This window comes from Balaenoptera borealis (assembly GCF_965194805.1).
Source record: "Balaenoptera borealis genome assembly, chromosome: 3".
Classification (NCBI taxonomy): domain Eukaryota; kingdom Metazoa; phylum Chordata; class Mammalia; order Artiodactyla; family Balaenopteridae; genus Balaenoptera; species Balaenoptera borealis.
In genome coordinates this window covers 105,787,307-105,810,796 of record NC_138866.1, presented here as the reverse complement: position 1 = coordinate 105,810,796, position 23,490 = coordinate 105,787,307, and the positions used below count along the sequence as shown (strand labels likewise).

General features: G+C 39.3%; 1 protein-coding gene and 1 long non-coding RNA gene across 11 annotated transcripts in view; one reads left to right on the top strand and one right to left on the bottom strand.

The window, feature by feature from the left end:
* The first annotated feature begins 4 nt into the window (after positions 1 to 4).
* Positions 5 to 5,331, top strand: LOC309626865. Its single transcript, XR_014243456.1, has 2 exons — positions 5 to 1,955; positions 2,738 to 5,331. It is a non-coding gene; the product is annotated as an uncharacterized lncRNA (long non-coding RNA).
* TCF12 (transcription factor 12) overlaps positions 4,622 to 23,490 on the bottom strand; it is a 371,281-nt gene continuing 352,412 nt past the window's right edge. For 9 of the 10 annotated variants that reach the window (XM_082388101.1, XM_082388100.1, XM_082388102.1 and 6 more), the window contains 4 exons: positions 23,186 to 23,348; positions 18,120 to 18,352; positions 9,835 to 9,988; positions 4,622 to 6,978 (listed from right to left, as the gene is read on the bottom strand). In XM_082388101.1, the coding sequence (XP_082244227.1) occupies positions 9,846 to 9,988; positions 18,120 to 18,352; positions 23,186 to 23,348 (539 nt within the window). In that variant the 3' untranslated portion in view covers positions 4,622 to 6,978; positions 9,835 to 9,845. The remainder of the gene's footprint in view (positions 6,979 to 9,834; positions 9,989 to 18,119; positions 18,353 to 23,185; positions 23,349 to 23,490) is intronic. The other variant, XM_082388103.1, reaches the window with a different exon arrangement.

Genomic DNA, 23,490 nt, shown 5'->3' with positions numbered 1-23,490 from the left:
GCACAGCAGTTCTCCTGGGTTCCCTTACCCAGCTGCTCTCCGCCTGGGCGCCCCTTCCCAATAGTCTCTTGCTTTGTCAGCACGTGTGTCTCCTCGGACAATTCATTTCCAAGGGTTAGACAAGAGCCCCCTCTTGGGCCCTGGAAGGGGTGCCCCCTCCTCAGCTGCAGGAAATGTTTCCTTTCACTATCTGTACTTGGGTCTCAGGGCGATTATCCCCTCCCCATCCAACCTTTCTCTCCCAGCCCAACGGAGCTGAATTCTCCCCTGCGGCAACCTCAGCCCCTGGAGGCTGAGCAAGCCTACAGCACGTACTTCAAAGCGACGCGCTTAATCGCACCTTCCTGTGCATCATTAGGCAGGGAGCAAAACAAAGAAACTAAAGGCACATTTTCATATGAGATCCTTGCAGGAAGACACCCCCTCCTCAGCAATGTTTGTGCTCTTGTGTTGGTTGGGAGTAGGCACTCAGGTGCTGGAATATGTTTACCTGCTTCTTCCTCGGTTTCCTGCTCCTCCCCCTCCCCCTCTGGGACAGAAGAAGAATAGTTCCTTTGTGTTTTCTTTCCTTTCTTCCTGTGCCTAATTAGGGATTATGCTTGGGAATCAAGCTAATTAATCTCTGCCAGTTCGGGGTGAGATCAAGCTCCTTGCACTATCAGGGTGGATCAATACCTACCTGCTGAAAGAGGGAGCTCTTTCAGCACAGGCTTTACTGGGGGCGAGGCAGGATGACCTCTGGGTGGCCTGGAATGAGTGGGTGTGGTGGCTCAGCCCGACAGGATGGAGGTGTCAGGAGAGGCTCCTGGGGCTGGAGCTTGAGTGTGAGGTGGCCCCATAAGTAGGACTTCCCAATGCCCACAGCCCTGCAAGGCAGGGGCCAGAGCTTCATTACTGTGCTGCTTTGGAACATCATCCAGCTTCCCTGAGTTGTGAGGGTGACCACTGGGAGTACTCAGACGGAGGAAATCTATCACAGCTGATGGCTGGGTGTGTTTCAGGACAAGGTGATCCCTCCAGCTTGCGGACCAGAGGCCCTGCGCCGGGCTTGCTCCCAACACTGGGCTACCACCTCAGTTCAACAAGGACCAGGAGAGAACTCAGGCTTGTAGGAAGGAGCTGAAGAAGGCCAGAGAAGTGGGAGAAAGCAAAAAATCTCATAGGGCTGCAAGGGACTCAGGAAGAACTCACCCTGGAAGCAGGGGAAGAGTGGTCTGTTTAGCGCTTCTAAAAAACTCGTGCTGTCTCTGGGGGTTCTCACAGCCTAGGCAGGTTAGATCTTCAGAGATACACCGGTGGTCCTCACCTCGAGGGGAAGACGCGGTTGTACGTCTTCCTAAGGTTATTAAGAAACCAAAGACAAATGTATTAAATGAAAGAGACTGGACTTGAAGGAACCCAAGGTGTTAAACCTTTGGAAGGTGTTTAAGGCCTTTCCATCATATGTGTGTGTGTGTGTGTATATATACATATATATATATATGTATGTATGTATAAAAATATATTAAATGAGCTCAAATCCCACATTATATAGTAATTTTATTTTGCTATAAAAATTTGAAATGATTTTTGTAATTGTCTTTAAAATTAATTTCATTTTTGCAGTTTTTTAATCTTTTGGCACAATATTTTTCAGGTTGCATTTTCACAGGCTTTAACAGGCTTGGAAGCTTTGGGCATTGTGCTTGCAGTTTCCAAGGCTAAAATGGCCTTGAGAGACCACACAGCCAGGCACCCTGTCTAGGGGGGCACCCACCCTCAGGAGTGAGAAAGGAGAACCTGGCTGCGTGCAGCAGTGCCCCACATCAGTTCTGGGAGATTAGCGGTCTAGGCCAAAAGGGAACAGAAGAGCCCTTTAAGGATGTCTTCTGGAATAAATGATTAAAAAGGGAAAGAAAAAGAAGACAAGAAAGATATTTCTACTTACACGAACATGCCCCAAGTACAGGACAGAGGTAAGAGCTCCGGGGGCTGGGGGCAGCATACGGAAACACCTCAAAACAATGAGGACATTGTGGCCTTCCAAAGCCAGGTTGCCACAAAGACCCTGTGGACCATCCACTGACCCAGAAGACAGGGACTATCACAATGTCCTGTGAAGAACACCAGAATAACACAGCAACTTTAGGGACTCAGACCCAGATTATATACCAGCCTACATAATGGCCCATGAAAATGGAGGAGGAATGGAACTGTCCTTCTTGATAACACATGTAGGTTTCCTTGACGGCACAATGCCAGGGGAGAAAGAATTGCAGTTTTTGAAATACTGATGAGCCTGCTGAGGTCAGCTGTGGTCCCAGTGACTGCAGAAGACCCTTGGGTTTTGTTCTGCCAGTTCTGTAGCAAGTAGCAATGAGGTGCTGTGAAAGCCATTGAGGTGCACCTCTGAGACCTCCCTTCAAGGGATAACCAGTCAGGGGAGTGCAGTTAGCTCTCAGCCTCCAAGTGCAGAACTTTGGAGTTTTCAAACTGAGGCCTGTCTTCTCAGGTAGCTCCCAGGTGACTGCCCACCACAGGGACACTGGCACCTTACCACTTCTGTCCAACACAAGACTCCTCAATGGGCAATCTTCTTGGACCTCAGGACTTTGTCCAGAGCTACAGGCAGTCTGAGGTTCTCCTTACCTAATCCGCCTTCCTCTCCCCTTCTTTCACAGATGTCAGACCTGCATCATGGTCTGAAGCCCATCCCTAATTACTCCTGATTCCTGCCTGTCCCTTTTGTTTCCCCCAGGTACTACCTCCAGTAAATCCCTTGCACTTCTATCTTGGTATCTACTTCCTGCGGACCCAAAATGACTTAGCTGCCAACCCATGAAGTGTGACTGGGCAAAGCCTACTGGCTCACTCTTTTGAAATGTGAAGGTTTAAAAAAAAGCCCTCATACAACGTACCCAACGGGAGGGCATTGAACATGTTTCACTGGCTTGCCCCCAAAGAATGCAGACTCCTGCAAAGATGGGTTGACATCTTCTTGGGGTTGTTTTTACCACCATTTACCTCTCACGCAGGATGGCTGAAGAAGAATCTTCCTGGGAGCTGGTTAAAAGGAGAGCTACTATTTATTTAAAAAATATTTATCATTTATTGAGTACTTATGTGACAGGAACCAAGGTAAGAGCTTTCCATACATTGTTTCATTCAATACTTACACAATTCTAATATGTATCTCCATTTTTCAGATAAGGAAATGGAGCTAACTAGATGTCGAGCCTGGACTGAATCGAGGACTGTTTGATGCCAAAGCTAATACTCTTTAACCTTTGACACACACACATGCATGCACACATGCATGCACACATGACGTGATGTACATTTAAATTTTGAGTTTCCATGGAAGAAAAAATATATGAACTAGAGGAGAGAAAAACGAAAGAAAAAAATGTAGTAGAGGAGAGAAAAAAGTGAAGCCACTAAATAGAATTGGCCTAAAAATCTATAAAGACAAAGGACAAAAAGTAAAGGCAAGAAGATTTTGTAGGACAAGTTTTAAGTGTCTTGATCTGTTACTAGTTATGTGCTTTTGGAGACATACAACCTCTCTGGGCCTCAGTTTTTATAAATCTATTAATGAGGTGGTTGACGAGATGGTCTCCAGATTTCATTTAACTCTAATATTCTATGTTTTATTCTTAGATAGAGCTTTTTTATTTATCAATTTTTATAAAGAAAAATCAAACTAAAATATTTGTTTTCATCAACTCCTACAAGTAAAATGATCTGTTGGGCCTCCAATGTGAACAGTGGATTTCATAATTCACCAAGAGAAGCAATTTGCCAGGATCCCAAGAGGGTGTGATGATGATCTCGGGTGTCTCACATATAGGCCCTACGAAAGTTTGTCCAAAAAAGTTCATCCACTGTTTATTTTAGGCTCTTGCTTGGCTGAAGTCCTTGTGGATAATCACTATGCATATTTTTGGCAGGGGGGTGGAGTGGGGCTGTATGTGAAAACTGGGATAAGAGCAGAACTTTGAATCTGAGAACAGTAAATAATACCATCTCCTAATTATGAGATAGGCTTTTTGTGAGAAAAGGGACATAAAACATGTGAAAGTGCTTCAAAGAATGTTAATTTGAAAAGCTTCATTTGAGTCCTTTTCCTTCTTCGTTTTTCTGTAGATCTACAAATAAGCAGATTTTAACTACTAATCACCATTGGTAAACCTTCAGGAAAAGGCTAAAAGGCCACTATCAGTAGAGAGGGCAAGAGGAGAAACATATAACCCAGAGAAGCTATAGACTAGATTAGCAGCTTAGTTCTACAAGTCTGATTCTGTCCTGATGGGTTTCCCAGATAAGGTCACAGACAATGCACATAAGAAAAGCAGCGTGGTCCTTAAACATTTTTGCCACACACACAAAAAAGGAACTATGTAAGGTGATGTGTTAACTAACCTTGCTGTGGTAATCATTTTGCAATATATACATATATCAAATCATGACGTTCTACATCTTAAACATACACAATATTATATGTCAACTATATCTCAAGAAAGCTGGGAGAAAAGAAAGAAAAGCAGTGTGAGCATTCCTGGGAGCAATGAGATGGAGGAAAAAAAACCAAAATGCATTACTGTTTGAGAGAGGAATGTAAAAAACTCACTAGTTTACTATGTTAAAAAAAAAGATGGCACATTTATTGCTACATAAATGTTATATACATATTGTGTTTTCTGTTACAGTGACAGAAAAAATTTTGAACTTCTTGCTGCTGGTTCAAAAGGTTTATCAATAATACCTTGAATTTGACACAGGATACAAATCTGCAATAAACCAACAATGGAAACTGGAGAACAAGATGAGAAGCAATTCATCTCGGACAATTAGCTCTTACAATACTCCATAGGTACTACACGGTATGCTAGAATTCTACTATGGTCTTAAAATGCTATTGTAAATTTCTGATATTAATGAACAGGTTATGGTAAATAACCCTACATTTTTACTACCTAATATAATAAAATAAAGTAAGAAACTTTTTACTGAAAACTTTTCGATTTCAAAAATCTAGAAAGAGTAATATTTAGAATTCAAGAAATTTTCTTACAAGATTATTGTATAAAAGACTAGCTACAGTGAAAAATAAGCCAAATGTTTTTTTCTTTCTATTTTATGAAGGAAAGCTTCTGGGCATACTGCAAAGTCTAATATAGCGAAAAAGACAACAAGCTCCGAAGAAAAAAGGCCAGGCAGTGGCATATGTTCACTCACACATCATAAGCAACAACTTCTGTTTTAGCTGATTAACACTGAAATGAAGAACAAGGCCACAGAGAGAGTCTGATGTAACTGGAGAATATAGGCAAATTAAAGTTACCAAAAAGTCCACTACGTTCACCAAAGACTGATTTGTTAGGAATCATCCTGATTGGAGAATCTGAAGTTCTGTCTTAATTGTTTTTGTTCTTTCAAATTAACAGAAATCTTTAAGTTACATAGTGATTTGGGTCCTTTCTTCTGTGTGCTGATTGCCCTTGTTGATATTGGCTATAAGGAATTATGAAGCCAAGACAACCTTGTTTAGCATGTTTTTCTCTCCCAGGGTTGTTGTGGTGGAAGACAGGTTTCATGGAAGTTCAAAGTGATTATTATGTCTTAAAAGAAAACTCTTAAGGATTAGAGACAGAGGGGTGCCTTAATGCACAGTATTAAGATGGACTGACAAGGACTGGTTTAATGCTAATCTGGCTCATCTTCTTGGGACAGGGCAGATGGTTTGCAGTTGATTACATCACCCACTGAATTCCTCCCCACTAACCAGCCATCCAAATGACAGAGAAATAAAGGCTAGAATAAGGACACATGGGTGACCATTGCTCTTGTATTCCATTAGGTAATTAGCCTCAGAGTGGTGTGTTCATTTATCACACTACCTGCCTTGGTGACTACTGGGTTGTTATGTTCAACGTAATCACAGCCTGAAAATCTTCTTTGTATTTTAAATCCATTTTGTGCTTACTTACAGCTAACACTTTATAAGTACTATATGTAGTACTTAACTGCTTGGAAAACAAAGCAATTTCTAAAAAGTAAATTCTTCCCTTGTAATTTACACTTCTTTCTATTACAAGCTTTACTATGAAACCTAGAAGCTTGAAAAGTCTTGTTATTATTAGAAATAAAGCAATATTTATTTGGGGGAAAATATAGGGGACAAAATTTCCCCTTTTAAAATCTTAGCTAGGCTATGGTCACAGATGGTCTCTGCTTATCTCTGTAAGGTAAATATGCAAAGCACATAGGGCTACATGGAGGATTCTGGACTGTGACCATAGCTATTCAGATTCAGAGACCAAATACAACACCCACAAAGAAAAAATAAAAATGAATGAAAAAATGAGCGCGAGAGAAATGCTATACTGAGTAATATTTTCCTATTTCTTGGAAAACACTATTCATATGGCAAAAGGATAGGAGAGGGCAACAAAAGACTTTTCCCTTCCTTTTTAAGACACTAATAGGTATGCCGGGAATGCTAAGGGCCAATGGTTGTCACTGCTTTGTTCTCTGCACGTGAACAGCTTTAACTAATGCTGGCATCAGCTGAGTGGAGATCAGCTTTCCACATTAACTTTTTCCCTTTATATGTAGACCTTACAGTTCCGTAACAATAAATAAAATTTGTAGTTACAATGCATTTGTCAATTCAGTTTAGGCACAAGGCAACTTCCACGGTGAGTGGAGAGATCGAGACAGTCTCTGATTGTGCAGAAGCGACACACTGTTTGCAACAAAATGATACGTTGCGAACATCTCATGGGCTGATGTTCTGTCTGATGAGCTTCCTATCTTCACTTCTGATGGAAGTGTTGACCAGCTGCTTTGATCGTAGGATTACATTTGCATTTCTTGCTTCAAGTGTTTTGTTTTTTCTTCTCCCTCCTATCAGGTTTGTGTCTTCAGATAATCTGAGTTGTCCAAGTCCTTATGAGGAGAGGTCACCTTCTATCTAGCCTACTGATAACTCTGGAACTGTGGCAGGGAGAGCCAAGGGAGAGAATAGAACCAATTAGGACATCACGGTTAAAAATAAACACCTCCCCAGAAACAAAACAAAACAAAACAAAAAACAAGTTGGTATTCCTCATTTATACCCAGGTTTACACTAAATTAGCAGTCGGCTACATGACTTATAAATGAGGTTTTTTCTTTTAAGGTGTAACTGGTTTTACTTGATGTATGTGGTAAGATTTTTAAAGGAGATCATGTAATTATAGAATCACAAGATAGAGGATTATATAACAGCTGTGGTAATTATGCAAACCTTAATTTTGGCAACATTCAGGTTGGCAATACCTGAGCTCTGAGGTTCTACTCATCCAGTTCTCAGTGGAGAGAAGTTAAAGCATATATTTATTGCTACATCCAGTCCACTGTACTGTGTTAACTGTTTACATCTATCTCCTCTAAACTGAAAGTTTCTGAGGGCAGGGACCATTCTGAATTCATTTTCACATTGGTTTCAGTTACTGGTCCATGGTAGGTCCTCAGTAAGTGTTTGTTCAATGAATTTATTAAGAAAATTTACTGTATTAGTACAAATTTTATGTTTATATTCTTAATATACATAGTAGTAGCTCTGAAATTTCCCATTTCAGCCATTTTGGATGGAAATAGCTTTAGGAAGAATCATACTTTTCACCTCCTTATTAAACAAGGGCCACAGTATGGTTTTATATTAGAGTGATGCATTCTGTGGTCATTTATCAGCCATTCTGATTCTAGCAGTCGTTTTCCTGCTGCCCAGTCTCTTGCTGGTTTTAATCTGCTGCTATCCAGTTCTATAAAGAATTGAAGGTTGTCAGATGAAACCAGATCACCACCTTTATGAAATTAGCAATCTTTAAGACTTATTTTAATATAATAAACACTAGCCTTTGAAATCTTATGGAACAAAGTGCATTTACTACATTTCTTATATAACCTTGAAACCTCTCCCCACTCCCTTTTAAAAAAGAATTCTTTCTGATAGGTGAGAATGCTCAAGGTTTAATTTTAACCTAAAGCGGGGGAATTTCTTCATAACAGAGATAAGGATAGAGCTATGAAAGAGTAGGAGATACAGAAACAGTGAAAGAACAGGAAGTAAACGGTAGGGGAGAAGAGAGATGTGAGGTAGGGAGAGAAGTTGACGGAGAAAGAGCTAGAGAGAGACTGGGAAGAGAATAACAGGAAATGGGTACAACAAACTAGAGAGACAAAAAAAGAAGACCCAGGCTCTGAGGTAAACGTGACAGCTGAACGTGAAGTGCTCTTCTCACAGCCTGGTGGTTAGCTGGTACCCGACCACAGGAAGGTACCTCTACATAATCTGCCAACTTAGAAAGTCACTTTTGCACCAAGAAACACTTGCCTGTATTTATTTTAAAGACTTCAAAACTTATTTTTGAATAAAAATATTTTTTCATGATATTCTATAGTTTCCACAGAACATGAAGCAATGGCATGGGTTTTAGAGGACCTGTAATTTAACTAGCTCTTGCCTAAATAAAGCCCCTTTGACATGCACAGTCTGTTATAGCTGTTTTTTCGTTTTTTGTTTTGGTGGGAGAGATGACAGGGTTTCTTTCCAGTGTGCTAATGTTAGAATTATAACTGACACATTTTAAATAATTACATCAATACTTCCTCCTCTGTCCCCAAATGAAATCTTCCGTTTTGGTCTAGTTTGATCCTAAGAAGGATATATGAAGAGGTGGTAGGAAATCAATTTCTTCAGGAAAAGGTGAGTTATTGACTAATCTTTGTAGTTTACAAAATATTCTATCAAATTCCAAACTTTCAGCTCAAAATGAGATAGTCACAAAGCTGACAAAATGAAATTGCACTCAGTATTTTTTTCCTGCTCCAAACCTCCCATCCATTTACTTTTACTTACTGCTTTTACTCTGCTGATGAAACTAGGAAAAGAACTATACACTGCTGAAGGCAGATTATAAAAATGAAGTTACCAGTTCTATTCCTAATCCATGCTGCTAGCTATATTTTGCTACTGACCCAAATATTTAATTATGGTCTGTATTAATTTCTGTCACCCAAATATTAACTTTACAACTTACAGATAATATGAATGTACATAGTTAAGAAAAAGATGGTTCACATTATCTAATTACTTGGGCAACAACCTCCTACTACTGTTGTCACTTTGTTAAAAAAAAGAAAAATCACAAAGAAGCAAACTGTTTAGTTCATGAAGAGGAAGATAAAAAGAAGAGTCTTTCAACAAGTAAAATTCCCAAGAGAAGGACGTTCTGATTCTATCATATACAACACCTCGACATTCTTTAATAGATTCCACAAGGTGTAACTAATATTCTTACAGGGGAAGGAACATGCGTATTACACACTTCCATTAATGATCCAAATGGAAGCAAGCAATAACTGTTCTGTGCATGAAGATTTCATGATAGAGAAGAGGTAGATGGTTAACAGAAAACTGGCTGACGATGCCATCAAGTACTTCTGAGTAGAAAAGTGAGGACCATGAGTGGTAGCAAAAGTATTTTTTGATAGATGAGTCATTGCACTGTTTTCTTCTTGGATCAGAATAATATTCATGTGAGGGAGTATACATGATGATCCAGAACATGAGAGCCCAAAGTTCTTTATGAATCAAAGGATAGTATCACATTTTGAAGAGAACAGTAATTTGGTATAAAATGACATGGGCTCTCTAACTATGTAACAGAAAGGTAAGCTGTTGGATTCCAAATTACACGTGACCTTTACCATGACCAGTGCTACCAGAGAATTCTGTTCAAAGGTTCTAACTCAGTTTAAGATGAATCAGGGGACTTCCCTGTACTTTCTTTTCATACCCATACTTACCTGGCTGATGTTTACATATGACCCATAGGGTTGGTAGTTTCACTAAGCCCAGGATGGGTTCCTGGCAGTGTGGTTGGTGGCTCTGCCGATACGGCAGAAACTTTTTCTTCTTCCCTTCTCTTAAGGCAGGCTGCTTTGGGGTTAAGGTTCCTCTCTGAAATAGGGAAAAATAATTTTATCATTAGAGACAGAAGTTATGAATCATGGACTCCTGGGTCTTAAACTGAACAAATGGCTGTTATTTTTTCTATCTGTGGGGATTACCAATCTCTGTGTAATTCCATTCCCATAATGAATAACCTCAGAGGCAACAATGATATGCTTACATAAAACCTCAGCATTAACTGAGCCTTAAAACTTATACTTCTTTCTGACCATTTTGTGTTTTCTTCTTATGATTTAGTTTTCCAGGGTTTGACTTGATCTACATCAATATCTTAAAGTAGTTCTTTTCCTGCTTCATCCAAACACTGTGGCAAATGCTGTTATTAGTCTACCGAATCTCCTCAGTGTCCTGTGAAGATATGATACATTGAACTGTTATGAATGCTGACATTCTCTATGTGCTGGAGAGGGACATCTGTGCTTTATCTAGAATTCTACCAGTTCAGAAAATGATAAACTAAGACACACCCTCAGCCATTCCTCTATAGGAAATGTGCCAACCCCTCCAGGAAGAGAGGTAGCCTGAGTATATCCTGCTTTTCTCCTTTGATTTATATGCAGAAGGAGATGATTGAGATGTTCTTTCTACAGTTGGGGGTGTGATTGAGAGGGTTATAAAAACCTTTACTGCTTTGTATATGAGACAGCAGAGAAGACTGAATGGAACTTCTGATGTGGGCATTTTCAAAGGAGCTTAAAGTGTGGGATATTACCATATGAAATAAAGATAAAGAAAATCCACTGAACTTAAAACCCACTGAATGAAAATCTACTTAGGAACTACAGTTCCTGTTATAACTTCTTTAAATGAGTTTTAAGTACAAGATATCTAACCCATGACAGTTCCTGGTGTAGTTTTTTGTTTCAGTTTATAACATACAGTATCAGTTAAAAGTTGTTACACTTATTTTTATAAACTGATTAAAAATGTGTTAATGAATATAATATAAAAAGACCACTTAAACTTAGTCTGTAATGAAAACAATATTTTGTATAAGTTGTATTTTTTTTACATGTTAGATTTTCTTGCAATGATGGCCCAAGCTGAATGCAACATAGCAGAGCTTTTTTTTTTTTTAATGTATTTCCTTTTTCAAGGAAAGTAAAAACATATTTGAATGTGCATATTTCAAAACACATTTATAGTTCACTTCTGAGTTTAAAAAAAGTAGACAAAAGACTTTATTATGGTAAATTTACTGACTCTATTTTTACTCATACGTGATAACATTTCATCATCGAAGTCCCTGCATTTAGGAAAAGACATGAAGCCTATACAACTCTGAGGAGGCAATGAAGAAAGGAAGGTACACTCTTACTTAATTTATCAGGATAACTAGTAGTAGAAATCGGCATGTCCATCATTATGTAAAAATATTAGGAGCTGCTTTCACTTTTTTTTTTTTTTTTTAAAAGAAATTCATGTTCTTTTATTTATTTATTTATTTATTTATTTATGACTGTGTTGAGTCTTCATTTCTGTGCGAGGGCTTTCTCTAGTTGCGGCAAGCGGGGGCCACTCTTCATCGCGGTGCGCGGGTCTCTCACCATTGCGGCCTCTCTTGTTGTGGAGCACAGGCTCCAGACGCGCAGGCTCAGTAATTGTGGCTCACGGGCCCAGCCGCTCCGCGGCATGTGGGATCTTCCCAGACCAGGGCCCGAACCCGTGTCCCCCGCACTGGCAGGCAGACTCTCAACCACTGCGCCACCAGGGAAGCCCCTGCTTTCACTTTTTAATTTTAATTTAATTTTATTTTTTTGGCCACACCACGTGTGGCACGTGGGATCTTAGTTCTCCAACCAGGGATCAAACCTGTGCCCCCTGCGCTGGAAGTGCAGAGTCTTAACCACTGGACCACCAGGGAAGTCCCAGGAGCTGCTTTCTTAACAAGGAATTGTGTACCTCTGACAAATAAGAGAAGTCTGTCTTTCATTAGGTATCATATCTCCTTTACTGTGTAGGCAATAGTCTCAAACAATGACCAGAGAGACTGAAAAGGGGGCACAAATTAACATGTGAAATCCAAAGAGGAGAAAGATTTCAACGTTTTCTAATTGAAACATTCTCACATTTCTCTTACAATGGAACATTGCTCTTAGCTTACTAAGACTCTAGGAAGCATGATCAGAATAGCTGGAAAGGACCAGAACCAAAAACTCAAGTTAGGCAAGATTTTGTAGACTCCTACAATGAGTCAGACAACACTCAGGGCTGGAAGAACCAAGAGAATACTACAGTAAGCTCTATGAAATGTGAAGTTAGTGAGCTTTGATCCAAAAAAGCAAAAGCAAAAGCTAGTGCTGTTGCTTCATACTTCCTGGTCTGTGTGAGCAGGCCATGGCAAACATGTTAAGTAGCCAGGAAGGCTTGATACAGAGGTAAGAAGAAGTCAGACATTATGTGCGGAGCATAAGAAGCAACTGTCTTTCTTACATTTCTATTAAGGGTTTATTACCCTCTGGTATGTGGCTGAGGACTTGCCTCTCTATAATATCATCTTCTTAACATGTTTATAGCACAATATTTGGCTAATGCAACAGTCACTTCTTCAATATTATGACTAGGTAAATATTTGTTATTATATCTATGTGGACATACTTGCAAGTCAAGAATTTTATATTGTTTCCTTGTTCATATGACTGTTTTTCCTGTAGTTAATAGTTGCTTTGCTTTTCATTTGTTAGTAATTCTTCCCCCCCCCCCCGAAATGCTCTACTAGATCTAACAAATGGCTCTCAATATTTCTTCCTAAAATCTCAAACATATCATACTATCTATTAATTCCATCTTCTTTCCCTGTAAACCTTTCTTCCACAGCTAATAGTCTTCTATTTTCAATGTAAACTGGTTCTTTTCTAGGCCTAGTAGTTCTTGTTATGGGATTTTCTTTTGCTGCTCCCATGCGTTAGATCCTTTCTTTCCCAAATCCTATGCCTTTGTCTTTGTTGATTACGTCCTCATTTGGCCTAAGCATATGTTCCAGATGCTTCCTCAGAAAGTGTACATGGGAGGTAAAATTTTAAAGTCTTTGCATATCTGAACTATCTTTATCCTATCTTTACATTTTAATTAATAGTTTGGCTAGATATTGAATACGAGGTTGAAAGTGATGTTTCCTCAGAATTTTGAAGGTATTGTTCCACTGTCTCCTGGAATCCAGCACTACTTCTTCAGAACTCTGATGACATGTTGAATCTTGTTCCTTTGTCTCTGAGCTATTTAAATTTTGTCTCTAAAAGCTTTAGGATATTCTTTTTAACCTGGATGCTCAGAAATTTCATGATGATACACTTCAACTTGAAGTAATTATTAAAATCATTATTATTTTTTAAAAATTTATTTATTTATTTTTTGGCTGCATTGGGTCTTCATTGCTGTGCACGGGCTTTCTCTAGTTGCATTGAGCGGGGGCTACTCTATGTTGCGGTGAGCTGGCTTCCCATTGCAGTGGCTTCTCTTGTTGTGGAGCACAGACTCTAGGCGTGTGGGCTTCAGTAGTTGTGGCACGTGGGCTCAGTAGTTGTGGCTCATGGGCTCTAGAGTGCAGGCTCAGTAGTTGTGGCACACGGGCTTAGTTGCTCTGCGGCATGTGGGATCTTCCCGGACCAGGGCTCGAACCCGTGTCCCCTGCATTGGCAGGTGGATTCTTAACCACTGCACCACCAGGGAAGTCCTAAAATCATTATTCTTAACACAAGATTAGAGTTTACCAATCTTGAGACACGTACTCTTTAGTACTGGTAAATTTCCTGTATTATTGCCATGATAATCCCCTTTGCTCTCTTCTGCTCTTACTCTGCTAATCCTATTGGTCAGATGTTGGACTTCTACATTGATCCCCCCTAATTTTATTAGTTCTTCTCTCCTATTTTTCATCTCTTTCTAGGAGATTTTTCTCAGCTCTATCAGCTAACTTCTCTACTATATTTTTTCTGCTATCGTATCATCTGAATTTCTTTTTCATGGCTTCTTTCTCTTTTATGCATACATTTTCTCTTATTAGAAGATATTAATTTTAGTTTTTTTAAAAAAAAGTTTCCCAATGCTTTTTGCATGTCTCTGTTTTCTTCTTTCTTTTTTGTTTGGTTTGATCTCAATTTCTCTTTTTCATGGTGGTTTTTCTTAAATCTTTGGCTGTCCTTTAATATTAGAAGTAAGACATCAACTGGTGGGCTTTATTACTCTATGGTAATCCAAAAGTGAGAAATTATTACTCAGGAATTCCTAAATCTGGAGGTCTTTTCTCTAGAGTATTTTAATTTCTTTAGAAAAGAATTATCCCAATTCCTTGAGGATAGAATTAATATACTTTGTTGCCAGCATTAGGAAAGCAAAGCAGGACACAGGGCTGCAGGTCTCACTGTTCAGCTTCATACTTCACTCTTTCTCTGCTCCTCTTGGTGTTTCAGATTTGCAGCCTTTCAGATTTCACTTTTTGCTAAAGATAATCCTCCTGGCTTCTATGGTGGAAGGGAAAAGAGGGCAGAAGCAATATGAAGTACAGAGGAGACTTAGGGATCCAACTTTCCATAGCAAACCTCCAATGAATCTTTCTGTTTTCAGGTCTGATGCCTGACTTCTGCTTTTTCCAATAATTAGTACCTCCAAAGTCCAGAGGCTTTCAGGGGACAGGGACCCTGTAAGGCAAAATGTTCTGCTTCTTGCTGGTATTCCTCTCTGTTCCATTTAATTTCTTCTAAGTAAGTCAGTTACCCCTTCTCTATCTACTTTTGCTCTCTTGTTTGTTATTATCTTCTCTCCCCTCTATCCTTGTGGGTTAATGCCATTTTTATTCATTTCAGTGGAGATTTAGGAAGGAGTGGTGTATTATCAATGAATATGCTAAGACTACTATGTTTGACCATCTCATTGCAACTGAATTAAATGTACTGAGGGTAGGGTCTGGAAATTTGGGAAAAGGAAAAGCCTCAGGTGATTCTGAGACCAGCCAGATTTGAGAACCGCTGTCCTAGCTTATTCATCTTCGAACTAACTAAGAGACCAGTAAACTAAGATCCTAATAGTTCTATTGTCCCTAAATTATCACCAGAAGAGAAATGAGTTTATCAAACTGACCTGTGAAAGAGTTTGAGGAGGAAGTGTTTGACCACTAATTTAATCTTTAGTAAAGCTGAGAGGACAAACTTGAAGATAGTATGTGAAATCTGCTGAGGATTAGTAAAACTGTAATGGTAAAATTATAGTCACGATAATAGAAAGGCTTAAATTGGCAATGACAGAGGCCATATGGGATTTGATATGTGGAGCACCAAGGCACAAAAATGCTCTGGCAAAATCTGAGGCTTGGAAGGGAAGCCACTTCTTGCTTTTCTCGAAGGATGCACTGCTAGACCCAGGTCTGGTTGCCCTCCTGGTATATCCACTTGTCTAGGGATGACAGGTTGTGGACAGCTAGACATGGTCTTGGAACACTACCCCAAACCAAAGGGGGTGGCCAGAGAGCCCAGAGGATGTCCAAAGTAGGTCATGTAAACAAAATGTATGTCTTTATAGAAATTGCTGGGCCCAGGGGCTGCTGCGTAGGGCCCCTGCAGGGATGAAGAGGCTTTCAAAGGTGAACAGGTTACCAAAATAACTCAAAACTGCTGGAGATAAAGTGCAGGGAAGGAGAGCGGTTATACAAAACTCTGAAGGTGCTGCTATAGACAAGGCACAGGTATTATGGGCTACACGAAGGGTTCGAAACTCTGTTAGATAGCCAGCCTTTCAAGGAGTCTTACATGGATCCCACGGCTTTTACATTAAGCTGTAAAATAAAGGCTCTGGGCTTTGAAGCCCAGAGTTTGAGGTGGGAAGAAGGCAGGCTTTTATGAATATTAAAGCAGTCCCTAATGAAGTTACAGTTCAGTGTATCTAAATTTTGTTCATTCTAATCAGTCAATGATGGCTCCTTATATAGAGCTTTCCAGAATAGTGTGAAGAAGTCAGTACCCATAACAATGACCAGAAAGTTAGTAGGCAGCTGGATAAGCCTAGATGTTAGATCCTCTTTCAGACTCAGCTTTTCTATTCTAGGTGCTTGCATGGAATCATGACAAGGTGAAATCTTACAAATGAATGAATAAGATCCACCCAGGCATGATGGAGTTTATAACTTTTTTTCAAACAGAGGTATTTCTCATTTTTGATGGCTTGGATCTGAGAGTAGGTACCTCTGATCTTAAAAAAAAGACTTTAAAGAACACAAATGACTTTATTCTAGCTCTAATGAACCGTGAGAAGGAAAGGTGCTGAATAAGTTCTGGCACCACTGTTGTCCCGACAGTAAAACTTTCACAGTGCTGATGGAGGCAACAGTCTTGACAGCAAAAGGCTGGGTAGCGTCAGGGTAGAAAATATATTGGGCTGCTGAGGAGGAGGATGAATATACTTGGACCACTGAATGTCAGACATAATTGAACAAAAACATTTGGTAAAGTGACAGGAGATAGTGAAAGCTCAAGGGACAAATGCTCCTGCCACAGATGAGAGGCAGCTATCAGACTGTCTTTATGAATATCACAAGGGAGTCTATAACTTCTTTTTTTTAAAATATATTTTATTATTATTAAAAAAATTTTTTTGGCCACGCCACACGGCATGCAGGATTTTAGCTCCCTGACCAGGGATCGAACCTGTGCCCCCTGCAGTGGAAGTGCCGAGTCTTAACCACTGGACCACCAGGGAAGTCCCAAGTCTATAAATTCTTGATCAGGTTTCATTAACATGTATGCTTTACAGGTACTTAAAGGGCCTTAAAAGACAACAGGAGCAGTATCTGGTTTTAGTGGTAAGTGTTTTATCTATTCATCATTCTTATTCATTAAAAACACTGGAGGGAAAGGAATAGATGAATTAATTACTAGTGTTATGTTTTTCTGAAAATGTGTTCAAGTTCTCTAACTCTGGTTTCCTTAGAAAGAGTATTCTTTCTATGACCAGTGCTGAGGGACCTTGTCGTAGTTGTCAAGCATCTGCCCACTCCTACTATTTTTTCTTTTCCAACTTTCTTTAAATAAAATATTATATAAATACCCAATAAATAAGGAAGACAAAGTTGCTCTCAATGACGGGAGGTTAGAGATGGGGTCTGGAATCAAAGGCCACATCTATAAATTCTTTGCACAAAGGCTTAGGATGAGGCATTCGTAACTTTGAATAAGAAGATATATAAGTATATTCAAAAAAGCAAGCTTGATGATAGAACCTCTCAAGGGATGGAAGCTTGTATTAATTGATAACCCAGGGTCTAGAACATAGCTGACTGCGACAGAGGAGGTGTACAATAAACACTTTGTTCAAAAAATGAAGTTTCAAAGCTTCTTCAAGGTTCCATCAAGGAGTTCCCTGGCGGCCTAGTGGTTAGGGTTCCGGGCTTTCATTGCCATGGCCCAGGTTCAATCGCTGGTTGGGGAACTGAGATCTCACAACCTGCACTGTGTGGCCAAAAAAAAAAAAAAAAAGATTCCATCAAAATAAAACAGTTGGGAGAGCTGTCTGAGTCAGCAGTGGATAAGTCTGTATGAACCACACTTTTGTCCTTAGGGACACACAGGCATGCCAGTGCATATTCACCCAAGAACCTCATGGCATTCCTGATCAGGAATCAATGAAGAAACTCTGACACCTTATTGACATGGGTATAAAGGACATCCATAGGGGGCAAAGCCAGTAGGGGCCATGACCAGGCATCCCATTAACCACCAGGGCCTCACAGATGCCCTGGGTAAAGCAGGCAAGAAACTGACTACAGAGAAGTAGGGAAGACAGGAAGGAGCAGGTTGGAGGACAGGTGTAGGCAGGTAAATTCAAGAGCGTGGGAGACCAGAGTCAACAAGAGGCACAAAGCACTAATGCTGAGTAGGAGGCTGGCTGTTCACTGCATTGTTTCATAGGGTTACTCCCTACTGGTTTCTGGGAAGCACTGAGCCTACAGATATTGACCTATATAATGAGACAGAGGTGAGAGAATTATAGAGAAAACCTGATACGGATGATGCGGTGGCAGAAGTACTAGGAGCACCTACAAACAACCTGCCCAAGCAGAAAAGCGAGTGGACACAGAAATGTCTACTCACTGGAAGCAGAACAGTTACATATCTCTGCTGAACCTACTTACCTCTGACTTGCTGTTCTAGACTAAGGATGACTGCCACGGCCTGATGAAGAATAAGGAGTTTTGTCTGGGGTTTTTCACTCTTTAAATGAAGCTGACACATTCGACCAAGCTCTTTGAATGCCTCATTAATATCCCGCACACGCAAGCGTTCTCTGGCATTGTTAGCCATCCGCCTTTCCTTCTCCCTTTCTATCTTCTGTTCTGGGTTCAAATCCTCATCTTCATTAGTACTGCTGGAAGGCAAAGTAACAACAATGTCTATTAGGTTCGCTGTAAAGTAAGATATGCTTATTGTACAAAATTAAAGATTATAAAAATAAAAATGACCTATAAATTTTACCAAATGGTAGTAATAGCTACACTTAACATTATTGTATATTTCTTTCCAGTCCTTCCTCAATGCAAATATATAGTTATATAGTTGAAATTATACCACATACATTTTAAAAAAAATAAATTTATTTATTTTTGGCTGCGTTGGGTCTTCGTTGCTGCGCACAGGCTTTCTCTAGTTGCGGCGAGTGGGGGCTACTCTTCGTTGCGGTGCGCGGGCTTCTCATTGCAGTGGCTTCTCTTGTTGTGGAGCACAGGCTCTAGGTGTGTGGGCTTCAGTAGTTGTGGCACACGGGCTCAGTAGTTGTGGCTCGTGGGCTCTAGAGCGCAGGCTCAGTAGTTGTGGCCCACGGGCTTAGCTGCTCTGCTGCATGTGGGATCTTCCCGGACAGGGCTCGAACCCATGTCCCCTGCATTGGCAGGCGGATTCTTAACCACTGTGCCACCAGGGAAGTCCCCCACATACATTTCTAAATGCATTTTCATTGCACATTACAGCATAAAGACTTCTCCACACTACTAGTGAAACTCTTCATAAACATAATTTGAATGACCACATATTATAGCACCCTGCTTTTCCAAATGTGATTAGCAGCATCAGCATTACTGCTTAAAAACTTTGCTTTTTACATTACTGTAAAAACAGTGTTACATTACCGTTAGAAACAGAATCTCAGGTTCCGCTACAAACCTACTGAATCAGAAGCTGCATTTTAACAAGATTCATATGTACATTAAGGTTTGACAAACACTGTACTATTATAGTAATGTATTACAGTTTGCTTATGTTCTTAAATATATTCTGGCAGTCCCCTGGTGAGGAGGAGGAAGAAAAGCTTAAGATATGGAATGAGAAAAGTATCTCAGAAAATGACTATACTTTTTGTTCTGGAAGAAATATCATCATCAGTGGTGATGATTTTAAAACATGGGTGAACTGGAACAATTTTTTTGAAGGACAAATTGGCAAAATGAATCCAAAGCCTTAAATTGTTCATTATCTCTCTCTCTTTTTTTTTTTTATAAATTTATTTATTTATTTATTTATTTTTGGCTGTGTTGGGTCTTCATTTCTGTGCGAGGGCTTTCTCTAGTTGCGGCGAGCGGGGGCCACTCTTCATCGCGGTGCGCGGGCCTCTCACTATCGTGGCCTCTCTTGTTGCGGAGCACAGGCTCCGGACGCGCAGGCTCAGTAGTTGTGGCTCATGGGCTCAGTTGCTCCGCGGCATGTGGGATCTTCCCAGACCAGGGCTCGAACCCGTGTCCCCTGCATTGGCAGGCAGATTCTCAACCACTGCACCACCAGGGAAGCCCTGTTCATTATCTCTTGATCAGCAATTCCAACTTTAGAAATTCATCCAAAGGATATAATTAGAGATGTTCATAGAAATTTAGGTAAAGAAGTTGATCACAGAATTATTTACTTCAGAACAAATGGGAGTCCAATATTAGGAGATGGGTTAAATAAATCACAGTACATCCCGATAATGGTCTACTATGTACCCTCTAAAAATCAAGCTGTAGATTATGCTAGGTAAAAGATGCCAAACACAAAAGACTACATATCGTATGATTCCATTTACAGTAACTTCTAGAAAAGACAAAAGTATGGTAACAGAAAGCAGATCAATGTTTGTCAGAAGATGGGAGAAGAAGACTGGTTATAAATTGGCATGAGGAAACTTTTGGGGTGGCAGAAATATTCTACATTATTAATGTATGTAACTGTATACATGTGTCAAAGGACCAAAACTGTACACTTAAAATTGGTGTATTTTATTATACTTGAATTAAACCTCAATAAAGCTGCCTAAAAACAAAAACAACAAGAAGAAAACATGTTGGAGAAAACACTCACAGGTAGATAAAAAGGTTAAAAATACACTGTTAAATTAAAAAAGCTGAAATTATAAAACTTTTATCCAGTTTATCTCCAATTTAAACTGTATTTATGGAAAAAGAGATATTCCTTGAAAAGTAAACTGTGGTTAATTCTGGGTAGTGGAGTTTCTTGTGATTTTTGTGTGTGCTTTTCTGTAATTTTCAAATTTCTGTAATGAAAATAGACAAATTAATCAGAAAAAAATATTTGAGAAAAATGCTTTGGAATAACTTCTAGAAAATTCTATTTATATTTCAGAAATAAATTACTGAGCAGGGCCTCTTAGAACCTGGAAAAAAATATGCACAAAGAATTGGTGCTTCACCTCTAATACCTTGAGTACTCTAATAAAGAACAAGTAGAGGGACTTCCCTGGTGGTCCAGTGGTAAAGAATCCGCCTTACAATGCAAGGGATGCGGGTTCGATCCCTGGTCAGGGAACTAAGATTCCCACATGCCACAGGGCAACTAAGCCCACACGCCACAACTACAGAGCCCACACGCCCTGAAGCCTGCTCACCACAACTAGAGAGAGAAAACCCACACACCATGAGTAGAGAGATGCCCGTGCGCCGCAACAAAAAATCCCGCATGCCGCAACTAAGACGGAATGCAGCCAAAAATAAATAAAAAAATAATAAATAAATCTTAAAAAAAAGAGAACAAGTGGACAACAGATTTTTACTAGCCAATTGTCAAGAATTTCATAAAAGTATTCTTTTGATAATAGAGAATCACTAGCTCTTTGACTTCAAAGGAACCTTTACAGATCATCTAGCCCAAAGGTTTCCAAAGGTGGCCACTCACTAGAATCTTCAGGAGCACTTACAAAATATAGCTTTCAAAGGTCCCACTGCCAGAGATGCTGATACAGTGAGCTCAGGTTCAGGGGCCAGGCACCTGTATTTCTAAAATGTTTCAGGAGTCTGTGCAGCAGGGTTGAGAACCACTGTAAGATCAGTGACCTCCCTAGGATTACAAGGCTAATGAGTGGCAGGGTAGCGACAAGAATCCAGGTTAGTGCTTCATGGAAGAAATCAAGAGCACATATCTACAATTATTATCATAAGTTACCACAGTACCTTTACTGATGTTTACTGCATGTGAGACAGTGTGAAAAGGGCTTTATATGCATAATTTTCAGTTCATTCCCACAAGAATCCTAAACAGAAAGTCTCCTGTTAAGATAGAACCAAACCTCAGAGAGCTTAATAACTTGCCAAGGTTACTTGCCAAAATGTGATGAAGCCATGATTCAAACCCAGGTTAGCCTCATTTTGTCCAAAGGCTGTGTTTTAAATTTACTATTATTAACTACTAAGTATTGTTATTATTAACCCATTATACTGCCTTCTCAATTTCTGATGACCTATAACAGTGCTCAGCAAACTGGCCCATAAGCCAGCTACCTGTTTTTGTAAATAAAATTTTATTGGAAGAGCCACACCCACCTGTTTATGTATTGTCTATGGCTGCTTTCATGATACAATGGCAATGTTCGACAGTTGCAACAGAGACTGTATGACCCACAAAGACTAAAATATTTACTATCTGGCCTTTTACACACAAAGTTTGCTGACCTATATAATGAAAGAATGAATGATGAGGAGAGATGCAAATTATTTCCCTTAAAGTTCTATTTGAATAATGAAACTATGAAAGAATTAAGATTCCTTAAAGGAGTGGACTCTGGATTCCCTGACCCAATTTTTATTTCTTCATGCCCTTGCACAACTGAATACAATGCATATTAAAATGATAGTATTAGGACCTTAAGATTTAATTTTCCTCAAGAGAAATGTCAACTACTGAAAATAGTGAGAATGTCAAACGCAAAAGAACAACTTTTAAGTATGGGACTGACAGAAAGGACTATCCTGGTTCTTTTAGTTTGTAATTTCCTTTGTACCATAATTTAATACAAAGAACAATGTTTTAAATATAAATATCTATATGTGATATATACATACTACTGATAAATGGATATATACCAAGAAATAGGATGTACCACGGATATATCAAATTACCCACTTCTAATGTAGAACTAGAAGAAAAATCTGATGGAAGAATCTGGAAATAATTTGAAACTAATGTATTATGTGTCAATATCCATATTTCAAAGCAAAGTCAAGTCCAGTTTCTAGAAAACCTTCCCTGACAACATCAACGCATGTGGAGTACTTCCTTTTCCATACTCTTTTCAAATTATTGTTTAAAACGTAAGTTGCAAATATCTTCTATAAAGAGCCAGAAAGTAAATATTTTCGGCTTTGTGGGTCATCCGACCTATGTTGCAACTTCTCAAATCTGCCACTGCACTGTGAGAGCAGCCATAGACAATATGTAAATGAATGGTGTGTAGTGGTGTTCCAATAAAACTTTATTTATAAAAACAGGCAATGAACTAGATTTGGCCCATGGGCCATAGTTTGCCAGCCCCTGGTTTAAATCATACAAGAGTCTTACCATATACTTAGCCTTAAAATAATGTATTTGAATATTTACTGATAGGTTATATCTAAATACCTATACTTGTACAATTTAACTTGTTTTAGCTATTTTGTTCTCTAGCTGTCTTACAGACTATAAGCATTGAGGGGAGAGAAGTAATTCTTTTTTATATGTAGACCCTAAAATATTGTGGGAAACATGGAAAACATAAACTTAGAGTCATCTTCATACGCCTCCCTTTTATGGATGCTATGAGGATTAAATGAGATAACAGACATAAAAGTCCAAACACAGTATCTAGAACACAGCTGACACTTAAATGCATGACACACTTCAATTTTCCAAGTATCTTCACCCATGGCAAATGAGTGAAATTTAATACCTGGATGCTAACAAATACCTTGTTCTGCCTCTAGATGAAACTTTGATATCTTTTTGGGAGGATTCATCGTCTGATTTCATGTCATCTGATGAAGGAGGTTCATGAAGGTTTTCATCTTTCTCTTTGTTTTCAGTCTTGATTTCTGTTGGAACAACAGTTCCAGACTGACTTTGCAAGCCACCTAACAAAGAGGCAAAGAAACAGAATAAATGTCCAGACTGATTTATGAATTAGAATTAAGACAGTAAAAAGTTTTCTTGATGGTAAATACCCTTAGTTGTTATAGAGCTACTGTAGAAATCTGAAGATGTAAAAAAGTAAAC